We start from the raw sequence: 19,523 nt of genomic DNA, 5'->3' as shown, positions 1-19,523 counted from the left end.
CCAGGAAGGAGAGAAAGGACATGTATTTCAGGCTGTGGAAAGAGATAATACCCAAACCCTTCAAGCTGGCTGGCACTCTAGCGTCTGCTTCAGGTGATGCAGTTTATGTTGCTTGGAGAGGTTGTTTTATCACAATTTTCAAAAATTACATTTTTTTTTCCTACAGTAACAAAGCAGTTCTGTTATGGTCATTGCCAAGGGCTTAGGGAATGACTGCAAGGAGTGAAAAACAGAGGGAAAAATCTAACTGTAGAAGCCTGTTCAGGCAGAGTCTGAGGGCTTAGAGCAGAGAAGAGACTCTGTGACTCAAAGGAAATCAGCCCCTGCACTTAAAGGATTCAAAACCATGTTTAAAGGTTGTCCCAAAGGGATAAAGATAATGAGACAGCATAAAGTATACTTACTTTGCCTTGGTCTGCTTTTATTTTCCTCTAAGATAAGTTATCCATAGATAAGTAACTCCTGGAAAACCTCAGTTTCTCTTACCTGCAGTAATAACACATCCATCAGGGAACATCTGCCCTATTGATAAGAAACATGACTAGGAAGCCAGGAAAATCAACAACTGACTAGGAAGTTTTGGTGGTGGTGGGTTTTGTTTGTTTTTCCCATGAAGAAAAGGTGTGAGAAAACTGCACTAAGGCACAATGACCCCTCCCAGGAAGACTTATTTGGGGTCACCATCCAATCTCATGAGGAAGTGCCAAGGGGCTGCCTTACCTCTTGCCACCTGAACACAGTTAATGTTACAGCTGCTTTCAATAAACCAACAAAAACCTGGGACAATGGAGAAGAATCTCATTTTGCCTCCTTCCACCGGAGAAGAGAAACTTTCAATAGAAGGAAAGAAACCTAGGTAGAACCACCAACTTGCCCTAGGTACACCTGGTTCATGCGCATATCTTAATGCTTTCTATTACTTTTGAGCAGGATTATTATTTAAATCTGGTGGCCAGGACTTCTCTGTCGCTGGTGACTCCTAGTACCTGTGCACAGAAGGCCAGTTGTTTTCACAAGGGCGTAGCAGGCCCTTATGTGCTGGCCAAGAGCTGCAGCAGGGCTATGTGTCCGAGTGCTTTATAAGGGAATAATCCTGCTTTGCAGATATAGTCAGAAATTACCTGCTAGTTATGATGAATATCTACATATTCATACTAGATGAGCACCAGTGTGCTGGTGTTATGGGCTTGGCTGTTTATGGAGGGGAAAAAATATCAGGTGGATCTCAACATTTAGTTTATCTTGGATACTTTTGGGGAAATCTGTCATACGAGGGAGACACTTAACCATTTTCCTGTTCTGCACATATAATCTAATTAAATAATAACACAAAAGTGAAAGTGACTTTATTATTATTTTATTTTTTAGATCAAGGTTACTCTTTAGCAGGATTATGGAAGGGAAGTGTGAGTAGAAAGATGACAGGAGAAAAGATGACTGAGTTGAATTTATTCAAGAGGGTTATCTATAAAGAGCTTGCTCTATAAAGGCATTATTCTCATTATGCTCATTAAGAAACTATTATCTAATTTCAGATGACCAAACAAATCCTGTTATCTTAAATTGCTGTTGAAACAGAGGGCATTTTCCTAGAGTATATTTGCACAATAAATTCAGATCTTTGGGGAAAATATTAATGAAAGTTGTGCCTGAAATTTTGGGTTTTTTTCCATTATATTTTTTAGCAGGTTTGGTAGTACTAAAATTTAAATTAATCTTTTACATCAGTATTAACAGAAGAGCAGTTTTCAAAGCAGGGAGCTGAGAGAAGCATTAAAATGACAGATTCCATTGTGCTGGGGAAAGCGATAGGAAAATTTGACTGCATTATCCAAATTTGAAAGGAGCCGAGGTCCTTTCCATTTTAAAAATATGACATGACGACTTGGGAAAGCTTTATTTAACTTAAGAACTTTGTTTGCAGATTCCTTTTGTAGCTGAAGGACTGCAAACAGCATTTGAAGTGAAGAGCTTTTGTAATGTTCCTTTTGTAGCCTTACATTTCAGCTGGGCCAAGCCTCTCGGAGGTATTCACAAGAAGTTACCTTGCAATGCAGAGGTCCTTCTTGTGCTGTTTTGGCCTTGGAGCACTGTTAATTTTTCTTGAGAGCAAAAACATGCACCTTGGAAAAAGCTCAGTGTCTCTCTTCAAAGCCTCCCTGGCTAATCCCTTTCCACGAAAACAGTGTCACTGGGAACTTGCCAAGGGAAGTTCCAGCAGATGAGAGGCTCTTCCTTCTCAAAGCCTCTGCTGGCCAAAATATGCGACTCTGGCCTTGATATTTTTTGATGACAGAAAAAATAAATACAAAGCTTTTTTTTTTTTTTAAGTAATCTTTGGTAAATTTCAAAATGAAATGGAATAGCTGGGTCTACTTTTGTGTCTGGCTTGTGGAATTGTTTGGCCTTGTCGAATTTATTTTATATAAAGATTGCAAGGAGGGAATGATTTAAGTAGATAATGAATTCCAATACAAAGCATACATTCTCTTGTAAAGAAAAAACTGCTTTAAAACTTTTCCATAAAATGTCTTTGAAAGAGGCATGTGGTCCTATATTGATTGACCTCTGTACCTGATCCAGACATTCCCATATTTAGACATCATAGAAGTATAGAAAATCTAAGGGTCATTGGCAATCACATAAGCACTAAGCAACACTTTTTTTTTCCCTTCCAGTCTGGAAGATTCCATAAATGCTGAGGCAAGTGTTTAGTAGCCTGTCTTGCAACCTCTGACACGTTCTAGGGACAGATATCCTTTCAAAGAAGTACTTTGTGTGTCTGTTCAGAAGGAGAAGATAATGATAATCTATGATTTAGAACCAAGGATTAACAAATCCTTGGGTGAATGAATGAGATGGGGAGCCGATTCCCTGGATTTCCATGTGTTATCATGGCTATAACTAGACAAAAAGGATACCATTATAGTGAGCTTGTCTAGGTTGTATATGTGCGTGCTGGCCTGTGTTTTAGAGAAGGTGAGATGCAGGAAGGGAAATAACTATAGTTCTAGATAATGTGGTTCTCTAATTATAAAAGCATCCAAATTAACCACCTGGCACTGGCTTTCTTCTGCAGCTACGTTCCTACACAGCAAAACTGGACAGAGAAGAGACTTAGCTCCGTCAGATAATCCAAAGAAAACATGTCTGGTACAGATTTGATTAATTTATACAGTTTAACACCCAGGAGTGAACCCTGAAAAAACTCAAGCAAAAATTATGGATCAAAATGCTGTTCTGTTTTAAATGTAAAGTTTCCTGCAAATAAAATCATGTATGTATCACATAGAATCCAGGAATACTTTCAAAACATTTATCTGAGAGATGGTAAATTTTCTAATGTATTATATTGTCTTCTGTTGTCATCATAATTCACTGTAACACATATTAGAAGTTGTATAGGAGAAAAGACTTGGAAAAAGCAAAATTTTTCTCATTCAAATGTTAACAGTATTTCACTTCACACTGATGTCATTATTGAAGCCAATGTTTCTTTTTATGAAATGTAACGGAAATATCAATGACTGCAATTAATGAACTTATTTTTGAAAAGTTTATTTTAAAATTATGACCAAACAGCCAAAACAACTGAGTTTACTGGAGACAGAAGAAAATCTGTGTAAGGCAACACTGAAAGATCTAATACAAGGGCCAATGGTCAGAAAAAAAAAGACAATAGAATTACACATGTGTTTGATTACAGGTGCCATCTATTCTGCATTTCTCTTATGGCTGAAGAACAAGGTTTACTTGATGTCACACAGGAGAGCCACTCCTCTCAATATCCAATGGTCTGCAGATAGTACTGTCCTTAAGTAGATCACAGTAATGTAGGTCAGATCTGTCCTCCTAGGTTTCTTGTAAATAGGACAAACATAGAGTTTGGAATCCTTAGGAATGGCTGTATTAATAGCAAATATATGCACCACAGGAAGCTGTACGAAAAGAATCTTTGGTGTAGATTCGATGAGTTTACCATTTCGCCTGTCCCAGCCAGCTCCTTCCAAGTAAAGACCATAAATGTACACTCCTTCCTGTGTGGAGAATATGCAGATACATCATGTAAAAGACAACATCAGCCATCTAAAATGAATAATTGTCTTAAGCCATTAAGATGAATATATATTTTATATTAGAATTATCTGACATTTAATCTTTAAAAACATTTTTAAATCATAACATCCTCCCTTTTCAGAATACAATGCTACTGAAATGGGTGACAATTAAAGTTGTTCAATAAGCCCCTTAACAGAATATGAAATTTCTTCTTAAATTTACTGTATATTCAGTAAATACACATATATTATTCCATAGAATAGGACATTTATAGAGGTAGCTTTGACTCATTTTCTAGAAAGTAGGACAGATGCATAAATTCCAAATATTAAGAGATGGTTAAGAGAAAAAATTCCTTAATAGAACATTTTTATAAATACAAAAGAAAAAGTGAAAATCTTCATACTTATTTAGCTTCTAACCGGAACAAAAACAGCAGGTTGAAAACAATATTAACTTTTCCTCTAGCAATACAAAGTGACTCAGTGACTCAAAATATAAATTAAAGGCTGACATTAATACTGAAGCATTTCTGTGCATCATACATACAGAAGGAGGTACTGTGATTTCCTCTTTGGTTTGCTTTAGCACTTCATTATGTATTGTAACTGTATCTAAAGCCCAGCCTTTATGTGCTCGAGTTGCTTCTTGTCTCATTGCTGTCAGGAATCCTTGAGAAAGTAAGTCACAGATTAGGTACAATTTATACAAAGACGACAACCTAGCTCAATTATCTCCATGGGTCTGTACTAAACATTATAGATGTATTCACAATTCTGTGGAAACTGAGCATGTTGACAGACAAATTGGTTTGGGGGCCAAAAATAGGTGAAGGGGGAAGCCTAGCATACCATGCATTATGCTAACAAAAGTATTTTTCAATGGAACATAAAATACTTTTGTTAATTGAACAGTATAGTAGCTAAAATTTTTTTGTTCAGGATTCTGTCTTACCTTTTACCATGAGGCAACAACCAAAAGGATGCATGGTAGATTTGTGCTTGAAAAAGAAATTTGAAGACAGACAAAATACAAATTATGTGAGTTGATATTTACATAGAGAAAGCTTAGGAAAAGACTTTTTTTAAAAAAGAAAGCAATAGAAAAAAATAAAAGTACACTGATAGGTAACACAAGATGTGTCTGAGTGTGATAGAAAACAACTGTGTGTAGGAAATCTAAATAATGAAGTGCCTTTGAAGGCTAAAAAAAATTATTTTGTTAATGGAGAAGGGCAAGTTCTAGAGAGAAATGGAGGTAGAGGATGATCAAGATCAAACCAGCGAACTAGGGGATTTCTGGAGTGTTGTTTTGAATACACATTACAGAGATAGGCTTGTAGCAACAAAGGTTTGAAAGGGAAAGGGATGAATAGTGTAAGCACAAGATGAAAAATAGCTGGGCGGTAAAGGATGTGTGATAAGGGACCAAGCCATTAAAAGAAGAAGACAGAAAATAAACATTGCTAGAGAAACAATCAGGTATTTGCAATCAGTGTCTCTGAGGATGACAATGTAGCCACCAAGAAAACAACAGGTGCTGTTTTATGCTGCCAGATGAAAATTGCTACTTGGAACTGTCAAAAATAAATTGAGGTAAAAGGAGAAAAGTTAACAATAGTGAAGTGCATACTTGAGAGTTATCACCATAACGACCTAAAGATGAAGTGGCATCAGTTACTCCTTGATAGGACATAAAGGACTAAAAGAATAGGGCTTTGCTGGCTGTCCACAAACAGATTCATGCTGAAGCAACCACCAAAAAAGATACTGATAAGGGGGGTAATCATGAAAGTATGTGGTCATGCATTGAAGGACAACATATCAAGATATAAAAACTGGTATATATGTGCTGACAGCCAACTAGAGGTTAAGATACTTGTCATGCTTTATATATATATAGGTGTATATATATATATATAGCATATATCTATATGCAAAGTCAATGTAAGTTATGTGATATTCAAATGTGATATTTGAAGTAAAATAGGACTAAACAAAACAAAATGCATTAACTTCCTCAAATGCTATATATTCTGATACAGGAGAGGAAAAAAAAACCCAAAACAAACAAACAAACAAACAACCCTGATCTAGGCTTCTAAATATAGTTAAAATTTAATTACATCTCTACAATATTAAATTTGCTCTTTCATAGAATCATAGAATCATAGAATCATAGAATGCTTAGGGTTGGAAGGGACCTCTAGAGATCATCTAGTCCAACCCCCCTGCATACGCAGGGACACCTAAAGCACGTGGCACAGGACTGCGTCCAAGCGGGTTTTGAAGATCTCCAGAGAAGGAGACTCCACAGCCTCTCTGGGCAGCCTGTTCCAGTGCTCTGTCACCCTCACTGTTAAGAAATTTTTCCTTAAGTTCCTATGGAATTTTTGATGTTTCAGTGTGTTCATTTCAAATAGCTTCTCCACTGCATGGAATTTTTGGATCATGACAAATGTGTTCATTCTCCCTTAATAATGACAATTCATAGAAGACAAAAACGGATACTTACCAAAAAAAGGACAATGGATTCTAAACACAATTGTTTCTGATACTCTATAGTACTATAAAGAGATTTTCCCATTAAACTCAAAATATATATCCTATATCTCAATGTTATAATGTTTTTGTCAGACACAGAGCTTTATTCACCAGTGCGACCAGTCTAGATTTCCCTGCACTGGGAGCACAACGTAGTCCAATTTCTCATTTGCCTCACTCCAGTCAATTTTTAAACTTGACTCTATGGTTTTCTTTACTCACAATTTTCTGGTGAGTAGTACTCTTAATACAACAACTTAACGAGCACCAGTCTATAGTAGACTCTCTATGCTTAACAGACTATTTCTCCAACTACTGGAGCAGTTTTACTGAACACAGATGTTGAAGCAATCATCAAGTTCAAGCCCTTCTGTATCTCAGCTTTGTTTGCTTTAGATTAAATAGTTTGATCAAAAGATGCTAGTCTGTTATCTTCTTTTCCCCCTGTTAGCGCTGCTCTTGAATCATCAGAGATGAATATGCTGGCAAAGACTGATACTGCACTTAGCAGCTGTGCCATTTATGATGCCAATGGAGTGATATTTTGACTGGCTTCTCAGTACCAGCTTTTAACACTAATTTGGAATTCTCTCATGTTTATCTGATGTACTCCAGGCACTGCAGCTTTCTGAGATAATTCTAAAAATGAGTTGGATATTGGTAGTTTTTACAGTTCTGGTCATAGAGAGGTTATTAAGAATAGCGACATCACAAACTGAAGATAACTTACAAATATTCAGGATTTTGTAGGTTAATTATAATGAAAAAAATCATATCAGTTACATGAGAGAATTTTCCCATGAATATTTTGTATGGGTAGTTGCTTAAGGTAAATGTGATTCCTTTAGGAATAGGCATCTAATAAGTTATTCATGGAGATGGTTATCATTTATTTTCCTTCCTATAAAATGATAAATACATCAAGCTATAACGGAGACCGATAGATTACATTTGCTAGTACTTCTCAGTATATTCTTGATGAATTTGAACAAACTACTTGCAACTTAATGAAACTAGATATCTAATTCTACTAGAACTGAAAAAAAAAACAGTTTGAAATCATAGGAAAAGCAGAAAAGGTATATTTTCCTTAGATGCTGTATCGTTAACATTTGCAATATGTCAACAAGCTAGAACATTTTCTGTGTCAAACCAAAAGAAAGGCATCCCGTTTCTCACATTGGACATAAGAGGACGCTTAAGGAAATAATATAACAAGCAAAATGGTACATAAATCCTTGCTAGAAACTGAGAGCTTAGGGACTCCTCAACCTGGAGATTAAGTTTGGACAATCATGTTTATAGCTACCATTGGACCTGTTTCCCATGGCTTTATCTTTTTGGAACCCATTTATCATTTTGGCTTCTATAACATATTTTGACAGAGATGAAAACATTTTTTAATATATTATTAAATATATAGTAAACACTCTTATATTATGAATAAATACAATACATTACTACTTAAATCTTCTCAGTACCCTACCTTGCGGATTAAAGAATCCAGTCATCCAAAACACATTTGGTCTTCCTTCAAATATCCAAGTAGAAAACTGACTATTTCTTTCCAAAAGTTCAGTAAACCAAAAGCCAAGTGTTGAAGAATCCCAAGATACTCTCTTCCATATTTGAGGAATTCGAGCATCATACATATTATCAAGAGCATCTCTCAAATTCTGTAATGAAATGACAATATATGAACTGAAGCAACCACGAAAATCATTTCGAAAAGAATATTTCGTATATAGTAAACATGCTTGTACTTGCCTCACTCATAATAATAGTTCCTTCTATGGCCAGCTTAAGATCATTCAGGCTGTTTCGGAGTACTGTGATGACCTTTTGCATTCGGTCAATTTCTTGCCGAAGAAAAATATTCATAGAGTTAAGGTGTCCCATTTTAATTAAACGAGCTTTTACCTAAAATACAGGAACCCAGAAGAAGCAATTTAGTCAAATCTGAAATACTGAAGTCATATATAACAGTTTAGTTGTTTCGTATTAAGAGAAGTAAAGAGTACTTTTGCAATTAGAATTATCCAGCTAATATTTAGCTGGATTAAACTATTGCAGTTTTAATTTTAATTTGGTCTGCATGCTCTGCTGACACTAAGCTATTAATTGTGGGTGTGCTCAAATGGGACCTCACCCCTATGGGACTTCACTTCGACAGATTGTTACCAAATAAAGTCAAGACTTTTATTTTTTAAGCCCTGTAACTTTAACTTTGCATGCACCTTTGGAAGTCCAATCAGTCTCCATGACACATCTCCGTGACAACTGTTAGGGTTTTGTTTGTTTGTTTTTGTTTTTAATAAAAAGAACTCATTTCTGTTTCTATTAACTGGGAGAAGGAGGAAGGCAGAAGAGCAGAGTGGACACATCTTATATGAAAACACCATAGAGAGAGAACAGTAAGAAAAGAGCTAAGATTAACTTGCCTCATGAGGTACATAATCAGGTGGAAGTTTGTCTAGCATGTCTTCAGCCAAACGATAAACGATGGCTTCACGAGTTTCTCCAACTCCTCCACCACTTTCCTTAGGCTGAATATTGGTAATAGTATCTAGAACGTCAGCTGCTGTGTTACTTTGGTATCTGAAAGGATAAGAAGTATCCATAGGATTTTTTAACAGATAAATTATATGCTTTGTAGAACACAAATGGAATACCATAAAAATCATACTGTGTCCCACAATAAATTTGAAAATTAGAATAAGAATTACTTTCTTTTGCTTCTGGTACCAAACTGAACACACTGATTTTGAACAACGTCTAGCTTTTGTGATAACAGAGAGAGGAACATTAAGTGCCCTCTACCCAGTCGGTTACACACTTGGTGCTTTTCTTGTTCAGAGCTAAGAGGAGACAGTTCCACATGCTGTTTCGCAACCTTTGAGTAGACAAAGCAGCAGAAAAACCTACTGAATGATTTTTAAGGATTTTGAGGAAAGAGGGAAAATGACATATGCTTGATGGAGACTTCTAACCAACTATTTGCTGGGAAGAAGCAATGAAGGTGCTGTAACCAGAAAGAGTATTTCTCTACAAGTTACCCCTATATTCATTCTGCCTTCAGGCAGTTCAGCATTAATGGTAAAAGCTGCCAGATTTACAACATTAAAATCCCCTTCCTGTATTATAGCATGGGCACCGCTAAATCATGCTTTGCGTCAGTAAAAAGAAATGAATAAATTAATGTGGTATGTGATATTAAAAGATAGTAGACAATGTCAGTCCCTCAACAGAAGCAGAATTATGGGAGTACTTTTGCGACAAGGATCTCTAGTGGCATAGATTTGTGAGAAGTACTAAAAACGAAAACATACATTGTACAGTCTGCTAGGACTGGCATGGCCTACTTTCAAATTTTGGAATCGGCTACATGCAGAACATGTGGCCTTAGTCCGACTCAGAATATATATTTATACTGACTCAAGGTACAATTTTACATGTCAGGTTTACTTATTGACCTTCATATGACACCTATCTCCACCTATTACTTTGTCATACATAATTATATGTAAGAAATAAAACCAAAGACTGTGCCACAGGATAGAAGCATGTGAACTCCCAGAGTAGTTAAGCTTTAGAGACAAAATCATAAGACTACAGAAACTAGATACTGCAACATTTCAACATAAACCATTTTTGAAAGCAACTATAAAGACTATAAATCAGAAAATGTAAGAAATCATTTTCTGGCAGTTTGCTTCTCAAAGGATATCATTCCAGCTTCTTAGCAGAAGAATGGCGGAAAACACTCAACATTAAACTCAAAATTCTCCATCTTTTTTTCCCATTTTTGGCCCCATTTTAAGAAAGATACATTTATGCAAGACAACACAGTAGGAGAAATTATTTTTCTCTTGGACTCATGGCTTCATTCTTAAATTAGAATGTCCTTGTGGTGGTTGCGACCCTTTGGGTCTGGGCGATCTAGCAATTATTAGTAATACAGATGAGAACCTTCCCCTCTGTACCTAAGTATTGTTCTTCCAAAGTGCAATTCTAAGTGGGAGGAGTAGGTCCTCTGATTAAATCTTTTTTTTTCCCTGAGCTTTGGAAAAAATTTGCTTCACATTGGAAATGAAATGTTGAAGTACAGATGCAAACAATAATAAGAAGAAAGATTGTATAATTTTGCAGAGGATGTCTTTACAAAAGAGATCACATATACATAACGGGATTTCTCTGGTTACATTTAGACATCTAAATGTAGATGTCTGTATAACAGTTGATTGTCTGGATTATCTTTATAGGCAATGCAAAGAGGCATGATTCAGTTCATTGATTTAAGGCATCTGCTTTGCAATGAGAGAAACTGCAATTTTGAAGGATCTGTTTCTCTCTATTGAAACAAATAAAGTTTTGGGTAGCTGCAATAAGAAACTAAAGTAACATTAAATGAAACCCACTCCCAATGCCAACTTTGCTTATAAATGAATATAAGATGAAGCACTTAACAGCAGTTTAGGTATGTTCTTCCCCCAAACATTGCACAACAAATTGTGTCATAAGAAGAAGAAAAAAAAAAAAAAAAAAGGAAAGAATTTTCTATAATTAATCTGCTCCAAAATGTATTTAAAGATTTTTTCTTCTACTGTCATAATTTCATAGCTCCTCTGTCATCAGAAGCTTTCTATATTAGAATTTAAATTCAAAGCAAATACTGTTAAAAAGAAACATACCCCAGCTTTGCATAGGAAATAGCAGTATCCCATTGCAGCATAGTATTCAAAATGGTTAAACCTGAACACCAAGCAAGGAACCACCAGAGATTCCCCCAGGTTCAGTCAGCTAATAACAGCTTCAAATACCTGCTAATTTCACATAAATGCAGCTAGATTTAAGATCTTTATATGGAACCAGTTGGAGTTTTGACAGAAAATTGTCACAATATTCCTTGGCCACTCTGGTGCTTATTAACTGTTGCAGAGCCTGTGGTTCATCTGGTAAATTAAAATCATTTGCAGTAACTTCAGATGTTAACCCCAAGTAGATGAAAGTATTCAGTGAAGTCTTATGGTTGGAACCAATGGATTGAGATTTTGGCTGAAAATGGAACAGTCCTACTAATCTTGATTAGTAAGTGCATGGCAAAGGGAAATAAGGTCTTTCTTGGCCTCGGCAGTAGTAACATGGAGAGGTCCTGGCTGGCTTGGGGTTCCATTTCTACATGGTAGCAGAATCTGAATACAACTTTTTGTATTGTATAGGATGATAATGCATTTATCCTGGAGGTCAAAGATGAAATTTAGCCAGACAGTACATGTCCATAGCTGCCTATAACAATCTGTGATGGCTGGGGCTGCTTAACAGTTTTTTTCTCATACATAAACAGCTACAAAGCAGAATCTTCAAGACAAATACTAAAGTATCAGGAATATGCTGAGGTACAAAAACAGGAAAAAAATAGTACTAGAGAGAGATGAAAAAGCTGTCTGTACTCACTAAGACTTCTCCAACACTGTCAGTCTCAAGTCTCCTATAAGTCAATGTTCCTAAAAACTTAATTGCAGCTACAGAGTGGTTTCTCTTTAGGATGTTGTTTAGTTCTGAAGTAAATCAGAGTTTGTTCTTTAACTAGATCTGGAAGGGAGGTCTTGCAAATGTCAGAGAACGATTTAAAATAAAAGAAAAAAAAAGACAGCAAATCTACTCTTGTATTCTCATCTTCTAAAGAATGTATTTAAAATGGCAAGTGGTAGGTAGAGCTGACAATAAATTGTGTTCCATTCTTACACAATCTTTATGATGCTAAGATTTTGAAATGGCATCAGTTTCTTGAGTCCAAAAAAATACTGCTTTGTCTAAAAATGCTAGAAGATACTAGTTTTCCAAAATAATCAGTTATTTGAAGATGGATTGCAGATGTCATTGCAAAGCCACTCTTAATCATCTTAGAAAGGACGTGAAGAACAGGAGAGGTGCCTGGGGCATAGAAGAATGGCAATATCACTACTGTCTTCAGAAGGAGCATGGAGAAGGACCCAGGAGACTACAGGGCAGTCAGTCTTACCTTGATCCCTGGAAAGATGATAAAACAGCTAACCTTGGATACCATTTCCAAGCATATGAAGGATAACAAGGTCATCAGGAGTAGTCAGCATGAATCCATACTTAACCAACCTGAGAAGCTGATGAACTAGCTAGAAGACCAGCCATCCAAATGGATTTAAAATTGGATAAATTGCAAAGCTCAGAGGGTGATCAGTGGTGCAAAACCAAGTTGGAGGCCTGTAGCTAGCAAGGCTGACCTGCTGAAAAGCAGCTCAGTAGAGAAGGACCTGGGAGTCCTGGTGGACAAGTTGAACATTAACCATAAATGTGCTCTTGTGGCAAAGGCGGCCAAGCATATCCTGGGTTGCATTAGGAAGAGCATTGCCAGCAGGTCAAAGGCCAAGGCTATCCTTTTATTTAGTACTGGTTAAGTCCGGTTCTAGGCACCCCAGTATGAGAGAGAGATGGGGCTACTGGAGCAAGCCCAGCAAAGGGCTACTAAGATGATTAAAAGACTATAGCATCTTTCATATGAGGGAAGTCTGAGAGAGCTGGAACTAGTCAGTCTAGAGAAGAGAAGGATAAATGCGGGGGGATCTTGGCGTATGAGTATCTGAAGGGAGGTGTAAAGAGGATGGCTCAGAGTCAGTGAGGACCAGTGATGGGATGAGACTCTGAGCACAAACTGAAACACAGGAAGTTACATATGAACATAAGGAAAAACGTTTTTAGTTTTAGGGTGATTGAGCACTGGAACAGGAGAGGTTGTAGAGTCTCCTTGGAGATACTCAAAAACTGTTTGGATAGTTCCAGGAGAGCATGCTCTACGTGATCCTGCTTGAGCAGGGTGATCTGACAAGATGATCTCCAGAAGTCTCTTCCAACCTCACCATTCTGCAACTGTGAATAACATTTGTCTTAACTGTTTTTGTGTTAACTGTGATAAGAAATGATAAGTATGGACACACTAAAAATTCACACAATTATTCATGGCAGAATTAAGAACTTCAGTGAAAAAAATGACAATGGTTCTTATCTTTCAGAGTATATAGCATTAAAAAGAAATAAAATCCATCTGCTACATACATTATTTGGAATGAAAAAGTGAATTAAGCCAAAGATAAAATTTTAAATGGAGTTGGTACTCAGTGAAGCTGAAAAGCCTTTCGTGAATAATTGGAATGGTAGAACTGATAGCAACAAAATATTGCTGTTACATCCAAAGGCATGCTGTAAACCAACTGACGATCTACAGAATCATTTAAGAAATGAGTGCATAGACCAAAAAATACACTATTGGGAAAAGCAGAAAGAAAACATTACAAACTTTCTCTAGCTAGACTGTGTAGAACTTTGAATAATATGTTAAAATGAAAATTTTATGAAAGTTAAAAAAGGATTCCAAAACCATGAGAAGTAAGAATTTTGACTGCTTTAAAAGAACACTTAAAATGTAACTGAACTAAAATGTAACAATCCTGTACATGTACTTCAAGTGTTTCCTTTTCAATAGTAGAATTCATAGGAAATCTAGATTTTCTAGGTAAAAATATACTTTTGCCCAAATATCTCATAGAGGTTTCAATGTTTCTAAATAGTAAAAGTAAGGGTCTCTGGCATCAATATATTGAGAACTACTTACGTAATATCGGCATTAGGATGAAGACCAAATACTTCTGGGCTGTCCATGGCAGGGAGTGACTGAATGTATTCAAAGTATTGTTCCAGTGTCTTGCACACTGGAATTTTATATCCAGTGTAAAAACAGAAACTGCTGTCAAACATCCTTTCATTAAACCACACCTATGCAAAACCCAGAGAGAAAAACACAAAATCACTTTGCTTCTCAGAGTTTTTAATCTTGTTTTCACTCTTGGAGAAACAGTTCTCATTTTAGCTACTACCACTACTTTAACTTGAATACATGAGTAAAACATTAAAAGCTACGTCTTCTAAGTCTGCATTCCAGTTATGCCTTTTTAACAGTTTCTACTTGTCATTGAGGAGAAATCAAGGCAAATGACATAATTGCAGAGAATGATATTTTGAAAAAATTAATTTTACTCTGAATGTCTCATAAGTCAGTGAAGAAGTGCATATTCAGCAAAAAGGACATCATCTCATTTCTGTGTTACAGTTGTCAATAAAACTGACAAATATCTATATTTTCAAGGTCTCTCACCCTTGCAAAGCAATTAAGAAGACGCTTATCGAAGTCATCTGTGACTCTGCCTCCATATTGCACTTCTCCAATCATGTAACGTACTGTGCTCCATGATATACCCTGGATGCAGGGAAAATGAAAGATTGAAATTATAACATATTGCAAGAAGGCATCCAGCCTGTAATTTGAATATTATCTGCACCTCAGGAGACTCTGAAATATTTTGATCAAAAGATCATTGTTGGAAGAAAAAAAATGATATTAGATTACAGATGAAACTTCTGAGCCAAGCTTTACCATTTAAATGAGAGTTGGGCTTGATTCTGCTATTGAAAATACTCTTTAGTATTTCTTGCATGACCTGGTATCACTCTCAGCTCTCCCTCTTTTCTTTTCCTCTTTTTTTTTTTTTTTTTTTCTCTAGTTTCTCATCTTTCTTTACTGGCAATGCATTACTTTGCAGGGAATGGCCATTCTATTAGATTATTCCCTGCTAGTAGTAGAAGTCTATTTGGCAGTCTGAGGGCAGATTGATTGACTTTTTTAAAACCGAATACTTTAGCTCCCTTTCCAAAACAGATTTTGTATGAAGTTATCAATGTTTTAGATATTGTGCTGAAAAAACGAGAACAAATTATGAAATTCTTAATGTTTTTAGCATGAATGATAGTGCACATGAAATATTTCAGCTTGACTGTCTTACAGAGAATATGAAACTTTGATCATTGTAGGCTGCACTGTAAAAATTGTGATGAACAGACTATTACAATATAAAGACACGAAGGATAAACAATTACAGGTTCCATATAAAGCAATCACATATATTGTATACAAGTTTTAGTATTCACCTTCTTAATGTCACACTCATCTAGGTGATTCTGTATAAACTGAACGCTGGCTGTAAAGTCCGCTGAGTTAAATTCATAGGGAATATTCCAACCCAAAGGGCCAAATTTGCGTCTCTCCTTAGGAATTGAAAACAAATATGTTTATGAAACACCATATTTTTTTTCATTGTTAAAACTCAGCTGGAATAAAAAATTGAACTGAAGAAAACAGCTATGTGTCTCATATACATGAGTAATAATCAAAATGTTTCTAAAGTACACAAGATGGAAAAATATATAAAGCAAAAGCATAATTTATAACAGTACCATTTATTGCTCCTTTTACTAATCAGCATATCAGACTTAGGTCTACAGAAAAAAAACTCAGACTCTACAGAGAAAAAAAACTTCACATTTAAGTACCTAGTTAACATTTAGTAACATTCAGATTCCTAGGTACAGTATTGAAAAATAATTAGAATTTTATAAAAACGCTTCTATTTTTCCAAAATCTAGTATTGTATATAAGTAGATGACCCAGCCTTTACCAATAATACGCTGCAGAAAGGTATAATGATTTGCTGCCAAATTCTTTGAAAAATTGTGTAAGCTATATTTATCATGGCAACCTTGTCACCATAGAATATTAGGAATTGTTCAGTTTAAAGGCAGAGCAGTGTATAGATTGTTTGGTAATTGACATTCCATAAATAAATTCTCTGAATAATAAAATATTTTTGAAGTTATTTTTTTAAAAAGTTTGAATAAGTTAATGGCATCTAGTTCTCCCAGAATCGTATATTCACATAAGGCAGTACAAAACACAACTTTCTCTCTATTAACAAAAAGTAGAAGGAGCAAAAGATGTATCTTAATAGGGACCTCTGAAAAAACGGCCTTTCACCACCTTTGCTACACTGAAAATATCAGCATCTCAGAAGATCCTAAGGCTTAAATGTTTTTCTAAACTATTTTGAGATCCTTGCTTAAAAGAAGACATATTCAGAGAGGTCTTGCCATTTTACTTTACTCTAAAGTCTTCTGTATCTTTGAAGTACTAAGTGTGCACACAGTCTTGCTCATATTGAAGTTACTGTCAAAAATTCATATTGACACAGATAAAAATAAAATAAAATAAAAGGCATGAGTGACAGTGATTTTACTTAATTTTAGTGATTTAGAAACTGGATGGCAACTCTAAACTGGGGCGTCTGGATTTCCTTTAAAATCAATGGACTGAAAGAGAGAGATATCTCCAGAGAACGATTCACTCTTGTTATAGAGAGGCACCTAAGACAGATCAGTTGATTTTCTATGGGGATGCCTATCAACTACCAAGATAGCTGGCTGGCTTATATTGGACTAATTTTTAGACCACTAAAATCAGATGAGAAGAATCCTTAGTATAAATGTTCATAGAATTAAATTTGTGTAAAATTTAAAAGGCAATTAACAGAATAAACTAGCTTGAAATAGGGGTTATAGAAATTAGAAGCTCTAGCCCTGCAACGTAGTATTCCAAAAAAAAAAAAAAAAAAAAAAAAAAGAAAAAGGTTATTTTCTGTCAGGAACTCCTGTTAAAGTGGCTTTATGCATTATAATTTATTATAATATTAATTTTAAATCTTGTAAGAAATACCTGAACAGTAGAATGCAGGAACGCTACAGTGTAAAGCAAAGGCTTCCACATAGGCATATTGCTAACATCTAGCAGATCCTGATTAATTCCTGAAAATGTTCTTTTCAAACCAGCACGCACACCTTGGGGAGGTTCATTTGTGAACTTTATAGCAATCTGTCATGTAAAAAAAGATAAAGGAATTGGATTTATTTGCTGAAGCAAAAACAGCAATATACCATACCAATATTCCAATTATTAGTTATAAATACAAGACACAATGTAAGTAGTTGAAAGGTAGATACAAAGTTTAAATACAATTAACTAGTAACTTCACAAAAGAAGCACATATTAGACCAGTCCAGAAATCCCTGCAATCTACATTAAAATACTGAACATGGAACTTGATCACCCTACTGATATAGCAGTGTTCTGCCCTCTGAAATATCCAAGAACCTAGGGATTTCCATAAATGACAAATTATACACAGTAAATTGCAAGAACTCTCCAAACCAATCTGTTATATTTCTGTTCCCAAGACTTCAAAGGAAATACATAGAATTCTTGCCTCTCAGATGTTCACAGTTGCTATTCTGCACTCTGTGGCTATGACTCCATCAGAAAGTTGAGAACATTTTTGACACATCGGTAAATCCCAGCTATATTTGAAAAGATAATTGATTTATTCCCACTCACCCGCCCTTAAACCATAGGCACGTACTCTCATATTTCCCTTCATATGCTAGATATTAGGAATATATCTGTTTTTATTAGAAGAGAATGGGAAACACTACAAAGCCTCACACTATTACTGCAGGAATACAGAAGTTTTGACACACTATTATTCAACAAGTATTGTTCTAGCTACTAACTTGCTTTATTCTAGATATTAACTTGACTGGCTGTGAGAGTGCCAGGAACCATTCAGACTTAAATACACTTCATGAGAGTTCAGCTAGCTTTCCTTGTACTGATAAGAAGTGGTTTCTGGAGATATACCAAACAATCACTTATATCTTACCCAAAAAAGGTTATTTTATGACAGTTGATATTCTTTGAGATAGCTTGTCCATCTGCTGTACATCAGATTATAGGAAAACCTTGGAGAGTCTAAGATGAGTTGTAGGTATTAACCTACATTAACAATAGGGCACTTGGCTGGGCAAAAAATACAGACAGAGATGGATAGTTTTGAATTAAGTGTTTGCATGAACAAAACTAGTGAATACATGGATGCATAATGCATCTTAGAGGATTTCCAGCTACTGCAAAGTAATTTTCATGTCTGCAGTGCCATTTGCATTCTAAGGCACGCACATTTTTTTTCTAAGAGCCCTTCCCTCCCCTCAACTACTTCATTTCAGCGTCCAGAGTTAATTTGAATGACTTTAATGATATTACGTATCTGAACTAGAAAGCTGAACAAACCTGTAGCAGTGTAATTGGGAATTTAGGATGTGGTTCAGTAGTTATCCAAACTCGAAATGTCTCATTCGGTATCTCAGCGGTAAGAAGTGTTTCCAGTAGCTCATCCATGAAATCCAGTCCAAGATGACAATTCTGAAGTAACACCCAGCCTCCCTGCATAAAAATGTCAACCATTGCTTTTCAGAAATGAATACAAGTTATTCACAGTTTCAAGATCAACAGTTTTTGAGCTTTTCCTCTATTCTGTTCCTGAGCATTTAATATAATTTGATTTGGTATTTGGTTTTGTCACAGTTAACGCAAATTGCAAAAGTAAATGTTATTTACACACCCTACAGATAACAATGAAAATAAGACAATCACAGCCAGTGTTGTAAGTAAAGTATCAGTGCTACCTAGTGGCAAAAAAAAGTTATTCCTGGCTGCTTCTTTCCAGCCAAACAACAGTGATTAGCAATCCTTTCATCAGCTGCAAAAGAAAGTAAGAATGGAGAAGTAATAGCTGGAACCTAAGAAATTGTTTTTTGTTTTGTTTTTTTTTTTACTTATATATAAATAAGAGTCTTAAGGCAGCATAGAGAGGTTGCAACAAGACTCTAAAACTTTTCAAGTGTAATTAGTAGTTTATTTGAAATAAATGTATTTGTATGAAATTCAGCCTCCTGTATATTAATTTCAATCTTATTCATCTCTCAAGTTTCATGAAACTCTATTTTGATTAATCTCTCTCTGTACTTCTGCTTAAGAATTTAAATGCAATCAGTTGTTGCAGCATCACTTTACAAGCCTGGTGATTCAGAATCCTGATACTAAAATTGGACATTATTTAATCATTTCTAAACAGTGATGTGTGGATTTGATTACAGTCTGTAATTTCATAT

General features: G+C 35.5%; 1 protein-coding gene across 1 annotated transcript in view; it reads right to left on the bottom strand.

The window, feature by feature from the left end:
• Positions 1 to 3,694: 3,694 nt before the first annotated feature.
• DNAH8 (dynein axonemal heavy chain 8) overlaps positions 3,695 to 19,523 on the bottom strand; it is a 107,524-nt gene continuing 91,695 nt past the window's right edge. The window contains exons 83-92 of the mRNA XM_088524248.1: positions 18,643 to 18,795; positions 17,236 to 17,391; positions 15,618 to 15,734; positions 14,788 to 14,889; positions 14,248 to 14,408; positions 9,044 to 9,200; positions 8,370 to 8,522; positions 8,089 to 8,278; positions 4,609 to 4,730; positions 3,695 to 4,037 (exon numbers count right to left, since the gene is read on the bottom strand). Coding sequence (XP_088380374.1) covers positions 3,750 to 4,037; positions 4,609 to 4,730; positions 8,089 to 8,278; positions 8,370 to 8,522; positions 9,044 to 9,200; positions 14,248 to 14,408; positions 14,788 to 14,889; positions 15,618 to 15,734; positions 17,236 to 17,391; positions 18,643 to 18,795 — 1,599 coding nt within the window. The 3' untranslated portion in view covers positions 3,695 to 3,749. The remainder of the gene's footprint in view (positions 4,038 to 4,608; positions 4,731 to 8,088; positions 8,279 to 8,369; positions 8,523 to 9,043; positions 9,201 to 14,247; positions 14,409 to 14,787; positions 14,890 to 15,617; positions 15,735 to 17,235; positions 17,392 to 18,642; positions 18,796 to 19,523) is intronic.

Source organism: Tinamus guttatus, unplaced genomic scaffold (genome assembly GCF_059628265.1).
Source record: "Tinamus guttatus ecotype Peru unplaced genomic scaffold, ASM5962826v1 Tinamus_guttatus_pri_ptg000208l, whole genome shotgun sequence".
In the NCBI taxonomy this organism is placed as follows: Eukaryota; Metazoa; Chordata; class Aves; order Tinamiformes; family Tinamidae; genus Tinamus; species Tinamus guttatus.
Note: the sequence above shows the minus strand (reverse complement) of the source record. Positions and strands in the feature narration are given on the sequence as shown.